Here is a 16,314-nt window from a genome sequence, read left to right as displayed (position 1 = left end):
CTACAATGTACATCTAGTACTTGCCAACCCTGCAGAGATTTTTATTTTTGTGAGGGTGGTGGCTAAAGTGGCTAAGACCACCAGCCATATCTAGGACTCAGACTCAGGGTCTAGGACACCACATCCAGCCCTCGGCCCCTTGCACCCTGCAACACACCTGCCCTCTTGGTCTCATGTCCCCAAACTACATCCCACCCTGGCTGCCAGTGTGTCATGGTCAGCCTGGGGCAGAGATATCTGAGCACAGATATTGGGGTGGCCCGCTTGCCTACCTTTTTGAAGAGTCTGATGACATCCTCGCTGATCTGTGAAAGGCGGACGATGACGTTGTTCATGAAGATGTCGTTGAGGGTGGCATGATCTCGACTCTCTCGCCTGGTCTGATGCAGGACCAGATACCAACAGTTCACAGGTGAGAGGAGGTACTGGTCCTTTCTGTGGAAACCAAGGCAGCTCAGATTGGCCTCAATGGAACTGTCATCCATACAGTGTTCTGCATTGTCATCCACCGTAGCTCTTTTGATCCTCAAGGGGCCCTTTCAAGTTCAGTTTCATTAGAACACAGTTACAGGTGGTGAAGAAATTCCCCCAAGGTCCCAGAGCAGTATTGGGGCAAAATCCAGGTCTTGTGGCTCTAAGATCTATCCCATTCTCCTCTCCCATTGCATGTGGCATCTGCTATGTGCATCACTCCCTTCGGGCAGAAGCTGCCTTCCCTGGAGCTAAGAAATATTCAACCAATTGTGTTTGAAATACTCATATTAGTTCTAAAACTATGCAGTGGAAAAACAAAAAGTGGACTCTTCCTTTTCCCTTCCCTGCCCCCCGCCAAGCCCCTTTGTCCTCTCCCAGGGCCAGCCTCTGTCTGACCCTTGGAAACACATGCCTTTGTCTCTCAATGAAACTGGGGGCTTGGAGGGTTTCAGGTTCTGTATTTGGGAGGATGTTAACCCATCTTCCCAAATGGGATGCTTGGGTAAAGTACATACAAGACAAATCTCTCTCCTGTTACCACTGATAAATTCTTATCATCCTCTTAGCTGGGTGTTACACTAAAACCGGGGTTCTCAAAGTGAGAACCAGAAGCAACATCAACCTCAGACCAACCACATCACTGGGGATCTTATTAGAAATTCAGATTCTTGAGCCCCACTCCAGACCTGCTGAATCAGAAACCCTAGAGGTGGTAATCTGAGTTTTAACATGATTTATGCTAAAGTCAGAGAACCACAGTTCTATACACCATAGTTCCCCAAGGCTTGAGAAACGGGATGTTTCTGAAAAATGAAATGAGGGAATATCCCTTTCTTGTCTACACTTTCCCAAAGGCCCCTCTGTTATCTTCAGTAAAGAGTATATACATCCTATTCTCCAGGAAGAAAGAGGGAAGCGTAATTAGAGACCAAAATCAAACCCGGAAGCTCATGTGGCCACATGTGGATTGTGCTATGTTCTTGCCCTCTAACCCTGATTCTTTCCTTCCTCCACTTCCTAGGGTGGGAAGGAGATGTTGGATAGGCATGAAGAGGAGGACAGGACCTCCCGAGGGGAGGGTTGTGGTCTCCAAGGTCCCCCAGCCCACTCCAAGGGCTGATCACAGATGCACTCAAGCTACCCACCGTCAGCGTTTCTGAGGAAGGGAATTTTGCTAACTCTCACTATGACCACCTCATCCTCCCACAGCCTAAGGGATGTGCTGAGGGTGCAGCCCTGACAGCCTCTGGGCACCCATAGCACCCCCATGCCCCACATCCCACCCCCAACTCCTAAGCTTGGGAAGGGCAGGTGAGGAGGGGCCTTTGACTTATAGGAATTTTCTTGCTGTTACCAAGTGAGCTGAAAAATCTATCTAGGCAGCAGGCATTGAGGGGAAGGGAATTTGGGTTACAGGATGGTTATGATAGAAAACACCTAAAGAAAATGGAAGGGACAGGCTGCCACAGAAAAAAAATGAACAAATTGCTTCTTCACTTATAGCCTAGAGAAAAGGCTAGAACATGAAAATTCAATGACCCAGCCCAAATCCCACAGCATTTACTCCATCAGGTCTCAGGTGGGCCATGGGTGACGGTTACACAGATGTGCCTTGGAGGGGCGCCTTCTCAAGTGGCTGAGGCAGAAGAAAGGATCCCGGTGGAAGGTAATGAAGTGCTATAATAGAGATCACACGCAGAGTGTCAGTTCTGCTTGAGAGGTTGGAGGAGGCACTGCTCTCCTCCTGTGCTCTCCACATCGCGGGCACACAGTCCCTTTGTGCCAGGTGCCCTTCCACCTAGGGCCTTCACGCATGCTGTTCCCTCCATCTGGAATCCATGAGCCCCAGACCTTCTCTTTACTGCCTCCTCCTCTTCCTCTAGGCCTCACCTCATGGTACCTTTGCAGAGAGCACACCTGTGACCACACGCTTAGGCATCGGTTCTCAGACTGTGGAACCCGGGCCAGCAGCATGGGCATCAGTTGAGAACTTGTTGGACATGAAAGTTCTCAGGGCCAGGCCATTTAGTAAGACACCCCATTTGTAAGCCCAGCATTAAGGTTTGAACCAGCCCTCTGGGTGTTCTAACACACTCAGGTTGAGAACATTTTCCTTAAAGGAATTTCCATTCCCACCCCTCACCGTCAAGTTACTTCAAGGAGGAACTGTTCTGTTCCTGGCACCATATTCAGCACCCAGTAATGTGCCTGACTCATAGTAGATACTATGGATATAGTATATGTATAGATACTATAGTAGATACTCATGAGAAAAGTACCCATTTGTGCTGGGCCTTGAAGAATACATAGGACTTTTTCAAACAGGCAGAGGCGTGGGGGAGAGAGAGAATTGTAGACAAGACACAGGGCACCAGGGATAAAAGATAGATAAGTAGCTCAGTAGAGCCAGAACTTCCAATATGTTAGGGGAAGCCTGGTAGGACATGAGGCTGGAGAGACAGATTAAGGGCTTAACTGTAGGTGGGCTAATGAGCTTGGAATTTATTCTCTAAACCACATGGGTTCTCTTCCTGGGCTGCACACTAGAATCATCTGAGGAGCTTTAAGAAAACACCAAGATTAAAAAAAAAAGAGAGAGAGAGAGAGAAAACATCAAGACTCAGGCCCCATCCAAGAACAATTAAATTAAAATCTCTAGGTGTAGAGCCTTAGTATTGGTATTCAAAAAAATATCTTCTATACGATTCTAATGTGCAGCCAGGGCTAAGAATGCCTGGCAGGCAGAGAAGAGTCATGAAAGTTACTTAAGCAGAGGTATGATCTAACCAATGTGAGTTTGGCTCACTGAGGGCAGATTGCAGGAGGGGTGGGTGCGTGGGTGGGTGGATGCATGTATGGATGGATGAAGGGGTGAGTGGGTCAACAGATGAGTAAGTGGATGGATGAGTGGAGGGATTAGTGGGTAGATGGATGGGTGGAGGAGTGAGTGGATGGATGGGTAGATGGGTGAGTGAGTAGGTGAATGAGTAGATGGGTGGATTGGTGGATGGATGAGTGGACTGATAGATGGATGAGTAGATGGGAGGATAGATGGGTGTGGGCATAGGCATGGGGCTGGAAGGGAAGAGGACCAGGCAGGACTTGTTCAGTCCAGGAGAAGAGAGGGCCTGGGCAGGTGGCGGTATGGCCAGAGAAGTCTGGTCCTGAGAGGTACCTCAACAGAAGGACAGATAATCTTGGAGACCTTCTGGAAATAGAAAGGAAGGAGGAGGAGGGTGGAGTAGATAGTGATTCTAAGATTTTCTGGGTGGATGTTGATGACACACACTGAGATAAGAACTGCAAGGGAGAAGCAAGTTCGGGCAGAAAACATTTTGCACATCCCATTTTTCACTGCTTCCTAGGTGCTGATAGGAATGGAAAGATTAAGGAGAGATGAGATAATTGAGCTGTTACTTAAATTACTTCAGGGGCTTAGCTCAGTCTGAGATGCAAGAATTGAACAGCATCAGGGAATTAAATGTACAAAATTTATGGAAGTCACAGCCAGAAGGTGAATTTCAAGTGGGAGAGAAAGAAGACAAGTGATCTTGAAAGGGTCCAGAAGTGCTGGGATGACTTGGGGACCGTTAAATTAGGTCACCTGGTCAGAGAGACTCTGTAAGAGAAAGACAGAAAGGACAGTGCTTTCCTTAGCAGCAGCTGTGGGGAGGAGGCAATCTGAGCAGTCTCAGACTGAATATTGCAGGGAAGCAGGGGGCACAGAGGCAAGAGGGAGAAAGTTACCTGAAAGTGATGAAGACTCATCAATCTAGAGAGAGCGGCTGCTGGGAAGACCAGGGCCTTGAGTCCTCTCAGGCTTCACTCACTGTGCGTGTGTGTACATGCGCACGCACACACCCAGGGCACAGCTAGTCGCTGAGCATGCAGCAGGGACCACAGCAGGCAAGACCCTGCTCCCACAAGCCTTCTGCCCCCGTAAGGGGGACCCACACGGGAACAGAGGGTGATGACACAGTGTCCTGAATGCAGTGATGAGAAGGAGCTGTGGAGCAGAGGAGGGCCCCCTTGCCCACATTTGCTGGTGAGGTGGTGGGTGGCTTCCCAGAGGAAGCACTTTCTAGACTGAGAAAGGCTACAATGGAGTTTGAAAGGGCAGAGCTTTCCAGCTGGAGAAATATGGTGAACAAAGGCCCAGAGAGAGGCCGGAGAGAGCATGTGGGTGAGTAGAACATAGTCAAGGGAGGGCTCAAGCATGTTCTGGGGTAGAGGTGGGAATGACAAATGAGGTTGGAGCAACAGGAAGAAGCCACATTGCCAAGGACCTTTATAAGTCCCATTAGAGTTTGAGCTTTGTCCTCAAGTCAGTGGGGAGCCATCCAAGAGTCTAGAGCAGAGGAGTAAAAGGGTAAAATTACATTTGCAGACTCTTGCTTTGAGTACTCTATGGAGGATGGGCTCAAGGGGGCCAGGAGAGAAGTCGAGGGATTCAAGAAATACCTAAATAGTGAACTGGGCCTTGAGACTGAGCAGACGGGGGTGGGGAGGGAGGAAGAGACGTCCACGATGATTCCCAAGTTTCCCTGTCTGGGCACTTGGGAGAGCAGAGGTGGCATCTGCTAGGCTGAGGGGGAGCAGGACAGTGGTGAGGTAGGGAGGGAAGGAGAGGAGCTCTGTTTGAACATGACAAGTCTAAAGGGCTTATGGAACACCCAGATGGTGATATCTGAGTGGAGAAACAAATGGAGAAGCTGGTACCAGGCAGCCGGATGGTATCTGAAACCATGGAATGATATGGAACTCTTTACAAATGTGCATGACCATGTGGCAGAAGAGGCAACTCCTTGGGAGGCCTGGCCAGGCTGTAGCTGGAGGGATGGTGCAAGGCCGGGCTCCTCCCCTCCTCCTTTGGTCACCTAGGATGGGATGAAGGGCCAGCTCATCCTTCTCTGCAGAGATGCTGCCCCACGCCTGTCATCCAACCAGCGGGTCCATCCTCTTGCTCTATCCCAGCATGGGAGACTGTTTGTTCCTCTCTCCTCACTTCCTCCTAGCCCTTGTTCCCTTTGTGTGGGGCAGCTCATTTGTAGACTAAAAGGCTGGGGTGAACAGCACTGTCCACAGCCAGCTGCAGAGCTAACCACTCTGTGGAGAGCTGCCACTTGTGGTCTTGGCCACAATGGTACCAGGTTCTCCTGGATCAGAAAGAAGAGGCAAGAGCCACAGATGGGACCCAGCACGACAAAGCAGAAAGATGCCTGGACTTGAGGGTGGGTGTTCCACCTGTGTCCAGCACACTGCCTATGTGACTTTATGCAGGTCACTTAACCCCTGTGGCCTGGCTACTCAAACTACCATTAGCCTTGGGATTAGACACCAGAAAACAGCTCCATGGTCATTCATTCAGCAGTTCACCGACTCAACACATTTTAATTGAGTATTTCATATGGGCTAGATTCCAGGGACATAATTTTGAGCACAACAGACTTAGTTCCAACCTCTATGGAGTTTATAGTTTACTAAGGGAGACAGACACCCCTTGAGGAATCCTGCAAATGCATGTCAAGTTAACAACTGCAGAAAGTGCTAGAACAACAGTATGTTGCCATGAGGGCCCAAAACAAGGGGACCTGGCCTGCGGGTCCCTGAAGTAATCCCTGAGGAAGGGGTGTTTAGGCTGGACTCTAAAGAAAGAGTGTAGGGGGAGGTGGGTAAAGGGAATGGGGTTCAGGGGGAGGGGCCCCAGCAAAGGGAACAGATTGGGCAAAGGTCAGGGGAGTTTGGTACAAATAAGGAACTGAATAAAGGCCTACGTGGCTAGAGCCCAGGAAGCAAGGTGGAAGAGGGGACAGGTGCAGAGTGTTGAGGGCTCCAGCCAACAAACACATCAGTCACCATCCCACTGACCATCTGGATTGTACGGGGACCACAGGAAGAAGCACCCAAACCACACACAGCAGACCTTTTTTTAGGAGGTTACTTGTCCCTTGCCATTTCTACCCGTTGTGGCCACACTTTTAGAAGATGTCACAGTGAACCTGACCGGCACTCCCCCTCAAGGCACATCTTGAGCAGCCTTTCTACTTTTCCTATCTTGCATCCCAGTGTCTGTCTATGCAGCAGGCAGAAGCTGCTGAGCTAAGGCATGATGTGAGAACTTTCACATATACATGTATATATATTTTCTTTTCTTTTTCTTTTTTTTGGCCAAAAAACAGCAATGAAATTTTCTGGTGAGTCACAGCTTTCTTTCTTTGGCTAGGGGAGTTGGCTATGAAGCTCCATGAGACTGCAGCTAGAGAGGCAAGGCCTTGCCGAGCTGGTGAGCTAGGGAAATGAAATTAGCAATGAGCCAGCTTCTCGGCTGGAGGCTGGAAAATTCTGCTTAGCAAACAGAACCTATTTCCAGGCCTGCAGAGCCCCACGCTTGCAGATGAATCCAAATCCACTGCCCTGGGACTGTGGATCCTCTGGGAGAGAGGCAAGCTCGTGCAGCTGACACCATCCCCAAGATGCCAGATTCCTGCCTCTGGCTTCCTGCTCTCCTCCAGGACGTCCTTGGGTCTTATATTGGCTTGCTCAGTGGGCTGCCAACAAAGTTGCCCCTGAAAATAGCTCCCTCAATTAGTTCCAGCGCCCAAAGGATATGGGTAACTACTTGCTACCTAAGCCACCCAAAGCAGGATTTGGAATTCACTGCCCTTGCTTGGAGGATGATTCATTAATTCCACAAATATTAATGGAGTCCCATTAATGTATTTTTGTGCCAGGCAATGGTAAGCAAAAGGAATCATGCTTCCTGGCTCATGGAGTGTACAATCCAGTGGGGGCCTTAGGTGAAAATCAAATACTCAAATAAACAGAAAATTGCATCAGTAGTAGGGGCTATGAAGTAGAAATACATAGTATCTCAAGGGTCTTTATGGGGGGTTATCCCGCCCCAGGAAGGTGGAAATGAGTTGACCATGCTGGTCTTTCTTGTTACTGAGACCAGTTGAGATGTTTCTCCTGCATGAGGCCTTCCTTGACTCTCAGTGGCTCCCTGATCTCCAGCACAAAACCCTATTTTATTGTCATTACTGCACTACCATTCCTGAGATTTGTCCCGCTCATTTACTTCCTGTTTCTGGTCTTTGACTCCTCTCAAGCTTACATCTGTTATGTTCACCACCATTCCTCTGGTGCCAGGCAGGACTGGGCACACAGTTGGCTGAAGAGATGGAAAGCATCTCGGAGGATAAGTTGAAACCAGAAAGACAGGCAGATTTCAGCATACCCCAGCAGCAAGTGTGAAGGCTCTGTGTGCATGGATGCCTTGTTACACTGAGAGAAGGTATGTGTGGCCAGAAGGCAAAAGGGAGGTGACCAGGGGTGGAGACGAGGCCGGAGAGGTATAGCATGAGCTGGAGCCCTGAAGAGCATCTGGGCTGGCTACCACTGTACACAGGGCTGCTGTACCACTATGGAGGCTCAAACAGCAGAAATGTGTTGTCTCGACGTTCTAGAGGCTACAAGTCTGAGATCAAGATGTCAGCAGGGTTGGTTCTTCCTGGAGACTATGAGAGAGACCCTGTTCCATGCCCCTCCTCGACATTCTGGTGGTTTGCTGGCAATCTTTGGTGTTGCTTAGCCTGCAGACATATCACCCAATCTCTGCCTTTAAGTTCACATGATGTTTACCTTGTGTGTGTGTGTGTGTGTGTGTGTGTGTGTCCAAACTTCCCCTTTTTATAAGAACACCAGTCATGCTGGATTAGGGCTCACCCTGATGCTCATGTTAACCTGATTGTCTCTTTCCAAATAAGGTCACCTTCTAAGGAACTGGGGGTTAGGACTTCAACATGTGAATTTGGGGAGGACACAACTCAACCCATAACAGGCTGCTGTCACAAGTGGATCAAGAGCCCAAGGAGAGTTTATGTGACCACTCAGGCGTCTTTCTTGTAGTCTGTCAGAGGAGTGAATGGGCCTGTGATGCAGAGGAAAAGTCTGACCCCATCAGCTGGCATTCAAGGCCAGTCCAGCCCTTTCCCTCAGCCCCCCTCTCTGCTTGCAGAAACCTTCTCCAGGCAGTGGACAAACCTCTGAACCAGGGATGGGTTTCTTCATTTATCTACTTTTTGCTTTCCAAGGAATCTGAAGCCATTGTACCGGGAGTGGGAGAGGTTCAGATCCTGACTCTGCTGCTAACCAGCTGTGTGTTCTTGGGCTTGTCACTCTGCCTCTCTGAGGCTTTACTGTCTCATCTATCATATGGGTGGGGGAGCAATTCAGCAGCCAGGGAGGGCCTTCAGATACTGACAACATCAGCTGTATTTTCCAAAACCTAAATGCATACACATGATCTGACAAAGGCTTTTTTTGTTCCTGATTGCCCAACTTATTTATTTGAAAAGCCTCATAAGAAGGATAGATGTGAAAAAAATGAGTGGCCATTACATAGACCCTTTTGTGTATTTAGTTTCAATGACAGGACAATGAGGCTACTGAAATCTGAGAAGGGGGTAGCTAGCTCCTCCGAGCTCCAGGTGTCCGTGCCTTGGCACCTGTGCACATTCCGTCTTCACTTGCTTGGAATGCCTTCCTCTATTCTTGCCACATGGTAAAAACCCACTCTCCGAAGTCTTGTTCACAAGGCTCTTCCTTCATGGATTCCTGAGATCTGTCTAAACCGCTCATGTGGATCTTCTCAGATTGTTACCTTTGGATATCTTTCATGTTGTTGCAAGCCCCACTCACATGTGTGGAGCTTGTTCCCTCACTTATTCAATAAGCCCCTTGAAATCCAAGGAACAATTTCTTGTGTTTCTTTGTGGGTTTTTTTAATCTAATTTTTAAAATTTATTTGAGAGAGAGAAAGCATGAGCAGGAGGGAGGGGCAAAGGGAGAGGGAGAAACAACTCTCCGCTGAACAGGGAGCCCCATGTGGGGCTCAATCCCAGGACCCTGGGATCACAACCCACGTGGAAGGCAGACGCTCAATTGACTGAGCCACCACCAGTCCACTACAAGTCCTAGAATCACATGGTCTAAGATGAAAGCTCTGTGACCAAGATGATGCAGAGCTGGTCACAGACCCACTATTGCTCAGGCTTGATTCCTCAGAGGAAAAATCTTGATGATGTTATCAGAAGAAAAGGAGAGAGATGCTAAGCAGGAAAGAATAACAGACATCTATTCTGTGAAGAATAGATGGGACCCTAGATGAGGGGTCCCTAGATGTGAAGAATGGGACCCTAGATGAGGGAGGGAAGGCTAATTCTGAAGGGAGTCACAGAAACATTTGCATTGGGCCTTGAAGTACACATAAGAGTTTGCCAGGTGGAAAGGACAAAGACGGGAGCATCCCTGCAGGCAGAGTAGACTGAGAGTGAAGTTGTGAAGTCAAAACAGCATGCAGATTGTTCTGGAGCTCACTGCCTAGGGCAGGACTGAGAGAAGGCACAGTGGAAGTGGAAGCAGTTGTGGCAGGAAGGAGCTCATAGGTCAAGCCTGAATGAAGGTCGTAAGTGGCCCATGATGAGATCATTGGGGCAGGACGGCCAGCTGGGAAGCAGAGCAGCCATCCAGGTGAAGGGGAAGAGTTTATCCTGGGGCTTTGCCTTAGAACCACCACATGGCAGATGGTAAATGTGAGTTTTTAAGGCAGGGAGAGCCAGCTGAAATCCACTGACTTAGAAGCTACCTTTTGGCTGATGCCAGCCCTGAGACAGAATGATTCTGACAGGGAAAGACTACATCTGCTGGGTCACCTGACTGAGGCAGGATCTGCTCACCCAAGCTGGGTGAACTTGAGGAGTTAAACCTTTTCTTTCCTTATCTATAAAATAGAGTTGCTAACACCTGCCTCACAACAGTGCCATAAGAACTGAATGAGGTAATACACTGGATGCTCTTAACATCAAACCCAGTATATGATAATTATTACTGTCATCACTAGTATTACCACTAGCACCTCACCAGGTTGTTAGGAAAAATCCAATGACAGATGTGTACTGACATATGACCCATGGTAGGTTTTCATATGGCCCATGGTTGTTTTTCTTCCTCCCATTACTACTTTCTCCCACTCAAGCTCTCATGTATACTTCAAGACCCACTACAAATGGGCCTGGGACTCCCCCTCCACCCTGGGGAAGAATGATTCACTCACTCATTCCTCACACTTCAAAGTAATAGCACACTGGGTCTGGTGTCCAGCAGCACTTTTGAGTTCCTCCACCTTAAGCTTGCTAAAAGTATTTTGGTACCAGAATGAAAATCTCTGCCCCATTAAGCAATGCCTGGCCAGCATCATCTTCTCTTTCCCTGCAAACCCCTTTGCCTTGGTTTATCCATCTGCAAAATTAGCGCACCATTGTGTATGCAGTGCTAAGCAGAGGAAGGGCCCTGACCCATGGTTCCTCTGGTCTGTTCTTTTACCAATCACCTGGGGATCCAAAATCAGGGCTCACCCTGCCTGGCCTTCAGGTCCCTTGTGTATCAGGTGGGGATGATGACACCTTTTCTGACTCTCAGTTCCACCAGGATTCTTAGGAGGATGTAAGCAGCTAAGGCTGGGGAGGCAATCTGCAAGTGTAAGGTACTGTATAATTTTCAAAGGTTATTATTAAACTATTTGTTTAATGGAATTGAGTCAAAAGTAAACCTCTGCGTATTATTGCTTATTAAAATCTCCTTCATTACCTGGACACCTGGGTGGTGCCATTGGTTAAGCATCTGATTCTTGGTTTCAGCTCTGATAGTGAACTCAGGGTGGTGAGACCGAGCCTTGCATTGAGCTCTGTGCTCAGTGAGGAGTCTGTGTGGGTTTCTCTCTCCCTCTGTCTCTCCCTTCGCCACTCATTTTGCATGTGCTTGCTCTCTTGCTCTCTCTCTCTCTCTAAAATATGTATTTTTTAAATCTCCTTCATTAGGGACGCCTCGGTGGCTCAATGGTTGAGCATCTGCCTTCAGCTCAGGGCATGATCCTGGAGTCCCGTGATCGAGTCCCACACCAAGCAACCTGCATGGAGCCTGCTTCTCCCTCTGCCTATGTCTCTGCCTCTCTTTCTCTCTGTGTCTCTCATGAATAAATAAATTAAATCTTTAAAATAAAATCTCCTTCATTACATTAACTATTTTTTTATTTTCAGAATAAAATTTAAATGATATGCATGTATAGATCTATATAAAGTATATCATACATAAATAAATCACACCCTGGTTAGGACTTGGAAGTTGCTGATTGCAGTCTCTGAGGATTCCAGGAAAGCTGGTACAGGATCTAGGAAAGGGCCAGAAGGACAAACATAGAAGGAGAAGAAGGCGTAGCTGTTGCAAAGACCACTGTTTTGGCTGAGACTCCTGCTTTAAAATTTCTCCCAGCAATGAAAACAGAAAGGTGGAAGATGGACAGGGTAACAGGGTAGTGATGCAAGCGTTCACTCTCCAGGAAGACTCAGAAGGGGCCCTGGGGTGTCCTACATGGCTGCAGGATTTTTGCCATTCCTGCAAACCCACCATACTTAATACCTCCCTGTTTGCTGCTTCATTTTTATTTAAATGAATTTCTTTACCAAGAACTTTCCCTAGTCTTAGTTAAAATAAAATTTTAAAAGCCAGCATCACTTGCCATAAATAGAAAAAGTAACTTCAAGGAAAACAAAACAGCATCGTTCAATCCCCAGCAGATGCTGGTGCCTGAGATCTGCTCTCTATTTGTGAAAAGCCAGATTAGAGAGACATTAGCAACACACTAGTTACCAAACTGAGACTGTCTCCTTCAGCCAACCAGAGAGACTAAAAGAACTGAAAAGATAATTCAATGTTTATAGTTCATGTGCTATCAGTGATCCCACTCTCACTCATTTTGAAGAGATCCAGTCTGGTCTGACCATCCCTCATGTTGTAGTAATGCCCATTTAAAATATCTGACCTTTATGTACACAACTCCACGGATGGGAACTCACATCCTCAAGACAGCCCTTTTCCCTTGCTGGACAGCTCTAGCTACTGGAATGTTCTCAAGGTCAAGGTGAAGTCTGTGTCTCTGAAGATGCTATCCTTGGACTTCATCTCTCTCCTTTTGTAGCCACACAAAGCAAGTCTATTTCCTTCATGTGTTTGAAGAAAGTATTTGGCAGTATCTTGGTCTTTTCAGTTATTCTTTCAAAAAACTTCTATGATTGATTATAGAGAGAGAGACTAGAAATGACCCCTTGCCTTCAAGGAGCCAGCAGACTGAAGTAGAAGAACTGGATATGAACTGGATCCTTCCTTGATAATCTGATAATAATAATGGGAGTGACACACAGATCACCATGGAAGGCCAGAGGAGGAGCAGCTGACTCTGCACCAGGGATCTATGGCAGGGGCTTCCCAGAGGAAGTGAGCCCTGAGCTGACCCTGCTGAGATGAGCAGAAGCTGGCCAGGAGGAGAGAAGGGAACTTTAAATGCCCACACATGGAGTGGTCTACACTGATGGGTGGCTCTCAGTAAACACTAAACCAGCCCTGGGAGGTGAGGGGATACCCAAAGTCATGCAGCTTGAAGCAGATATTGAAGCTTGAAGCATGCATTTTAGGAGCCAGATCAACCAAGATTAGAATTCTGTTACTTATCTGCTCTAGCTGTGTCCCTCTGGGCAAATTACTTAATTTTTCAAAACCTCAATGCTTTCAACTAAAAAGGTCACAACGTTTGTCACAAAGTTAAATGAGGCAATGCATGCAAGACACCTAGTAGAACACCTGGCTCATGGTAATGTGGATGTGATGGGTATCTGAAAGATAAAACCATCTGCACAGCACAGGCACCAAGTGATCAGGGAAGATCTGGCTGGCACAGTGTATGGGAGAAAAGCAGCTCTTGGAAAGTATCACTGGAAAACTATTACTCATGTGATACTAGTTGTAGGAATAGTAGCTATGAAGGGAGACAGGAGCCCCACCTGGAGGACCTTCCCTTTATCCCCACCTTGTTCTAAGCAAACCTTTTCATTCAGGAATCTTCTGCACAGTGATAGGCTCAATTTACCTGCTACAAAAAGTGCTTTTCTGCTTAGGATTCCCCTGAGAGGCTGAATCTAAATTATAACATGTTTTTAGGGACATACTACATATCTGTGAATAAAGGTTAGTTGCTCCCTGGAATCCTCCCTCTCAAATGCTCTGTCAAGCTGAGCGATGCTGCAGACCCTTTCTGCATACAATATGGAACATTATTCATTAGCTAGTCAAGCACCTCCAAGTTCTCTCCAAAATCTGACTTTCCCAATTCTAAACACATTTGAATAAAATTCTCTGTTGCTTCCCCCCCCCCCCCCGCCCCCCCCGCCACAGCTGTCCAAATAACAGCAACAGAAAGCATTTTTCTCAGGTATATCCCCTGGAAGGTAAGAGATATCCAAAACAAAAGGCATCAGAATAGAAGTGACCATCATCTCATACACAGAGCACTATTTGCATGTGGGGCTGGTATTCCAGGTGGAAACCTGGAGCTGGGCTAGGACAGGGCTTTTCAAACTGGGGCCCAAGGAGTGTAGTTTGGCGAAATGTTCATCAATATTAGAGGGGAGAAAGAATCCTGTGGCCAAGTAGCTTTCAGAAAGAAGTCAACAGGCTTACTTACTGCAAAACTTCTCAGCCTTCCATATTCTAATGTGTGTCAGGAATTGCAAAGAGGGGGTCTGGAGTGGGTAGTTAGCTGCCCCTCACTGTATCGTATCTACCCCACGCCACCCTACCCACAGCTAGACATCTCAATGTATCTGTGTCTTCAAAAACCCTCCCCTGGAGGAAGAAAAAGTGTTAGTTCTGGCAAACCTCTGGCTTCCTAGAACCACCCAACTTGTTTGTAGGACATTCACCTACCCTGAGAGGCAGGTTTTAAGCCCCCGGTATGCTCCCCCCACCACCACCACACAGGACTCCTGCTCAGGAAAGGGCTCCAGTGCCAGATCTTGAAAATGACAAGCCAACCTCAGGCTAGGGCTGGCTGGGAAAGAGCAGTGGATTACGGATTTGACTCTGGGGAAGAAGGGTCTAGCAGGCCAGCATGGCCTCCAAGTGAGTTGTAAATAATTTATCATCTGGAAAACCATCACAAAGGGTGCTCTTAAACATAAATAAGCATCAGAATCCCCTGGAGGGCTTGTTAAAATACAGATTGCTGGGCCCTACCCAGCAATCTGTAGTTTCTGGGTAGGGAATTTCTCATTCGGTGGGACTGAGGGGATTCCCCAGATTTTGCATTTCTGACAAGTCCCCATGTGATGCTGCTGGTCAGGACCCCACTTTATAAACTGGTGCTCTGGCATCCGTGGTCCTGATTCCCCTGTCAGAAACAGCACTGGGAAGGCTGTGAAGCCCACACTCTGTCCTCTCAGCAACACTGTACCGGGCACCAGGCACAAGGAGTGGGTAACCATTTGCCCAAATGGCCCCACGAAGCTCCTAAGGCAGCCAGAAGACACATGTCCTTCTCCCTGCCTCCCACCAGCCCCAGCCCAGGGTAATTCCAATTAACACCCTTCATTCATTCCTTCAACAAACATCTAGTGAGTGCCAACCATACGCCAAACCTGCTGCTGGGTGCTCAGGACCCTAGGTCAAGAGCCAGCCTCAGTGCCATCTCTGAGCTCACAGCCCGGTGATTATCAAAAGGGGCACAGACAAGAACACAGGTGATTTCAGCACAGCATGGCAGCTTCGGCCTCCCTCTTCTCTAATCCTTCTGTCAAGTCAGAGATGGAAGACATCCTTGATTCCTCTTTTCCTCAATCCTACCTCTGAAAGACTGCCCAGTACTGCCCACCCCTCCTCGTCTGTTCTGTCCTTACCCTGGCAATCACCACCACCCGCCTGCAGAGCAATAATCCAACACACCTGCTCCACTCGTGCCCCCTCCCACCCAGGGTCATATTTCAAAAACAGAAATGGGATCATGCACCCTCCTATTACCAGTGTCTCAGTGGCTTCCCACACTCCCTCACCACCAGTCCCAGCTCCACCGGCTTCTCCTTCCCCTCCGCTGCCCCCAGGGCTACCCTTTCTCATCCCTCTGGTCTCAGCTTCAACGCCACTGCCTCCAGGTGCCTTCCCTGACTGCTATTCTAGCTCAGTGGGGAGGATCAAAGAGAGCTGCAAATCCTTCAATGAGAGAAGGGCTTTATTTCCTCTCTCCTGAAGCTGAGCTCAGGCTGAGAAGTGGTGCTGTGCCAGTTCCAGAGCTGGCCTTGAAGACTGAGGCTTCCCCACTGCTCTCTCGGGGCCCTGAGCTACAATGTCAGACACCCAGCTGAAATGCTAGGTACAGGGGCCTTGACACCACACAGGGGAGGAGGTCGTCCAGCTGCGTCCAGCCTTTTGGCCATCCCCACCAAAGTGCCAGGTACATAGGTGAAGCCATCTTGGACTCTCCAGCCCAGACCAGCTACCAGCTGAACATTACTCAGTGACCCCAGTCAATGCCATATAAGGTGGAAAAATCACCCAACTGAGCCCTGTCCAAATTCCTAACCCACTAAACCATGAGGTACTATGTTATAGTACTAAGTATTGCAGTTACCCAGAATAGATAGCTAGAACACTCCGCATTATATTTATTTCCATCATAGTACCTCCTCAGCAGCTATATATTTTTTCGATTGCCTGGGCAGATAAAGAGCAAATAAATGGAGGAGCATTGAGGTTGGAATCAAGAGACCTGAGTCCTTGTTATGCACTGAATGTCTGGGTCCCCTTAAAAGTCCTATGTTGACACCCTAGGCCCAGTGTGATGGTATCAGAAGGTAGGGCCTTTGGCAGTAATTAGAGGTAGGGCAGAGGCCTCCTGAATGGGACTAGTGCCCTTACTTCAAGAGTCAGGAGAGAGCTTGCCTGCTCTCCCTGCTCTCC

At 48.2% G+C, this 16,314-nt stretch overlaps 1 protein-coding gene across 6 annotated transcripts in view; it reads right to left on the bottom strand.

Moving 5' to 3' along the window:
• SRGAP3 (SLIT-ROBO Rho GTPase activating protein 3) overlaps positions 1–16,314 on the bottom strand; it is a 326,045-nt gene that overhangs the window by 111,303 nt on the left and 198,428 nt on the right. For all 6 annotated transcript variants that reach the window (XR_005374626.1, XM_038565770.1, XM_038565767.1 and 3 more), the window contains one exon: positions 273–435. Coding sequence is in view for 5 of the 6 variants with exons in the window: in XM_038565767.1 (XP_038421695.1) it covers positions 273–435 (163 nt within the window). In the remaining variant the exon portion in view is untranslated. The remainder of the gene's footprint in view (positions 1–272; positions 436–16,314) is intronic.

This window comes from Canis lupus, chromosome 20 (assembly GCF_011100685.1).
Source record: "Canis lupus familiaris isolate Mischka breed German Shepherd chromosome 20, alternate assembly UU_Cfam_GSD_1.0, whole genome shotgun sequence".
Lineage (NCBI taxonomy): Eukaryota > Metazoa > Chordata > Mammalia > Carnivora > Canidae > Canis > Canis lupus.
This window is presented reverse-complemented; position numbering and strand designations above follow the sequence as displayed.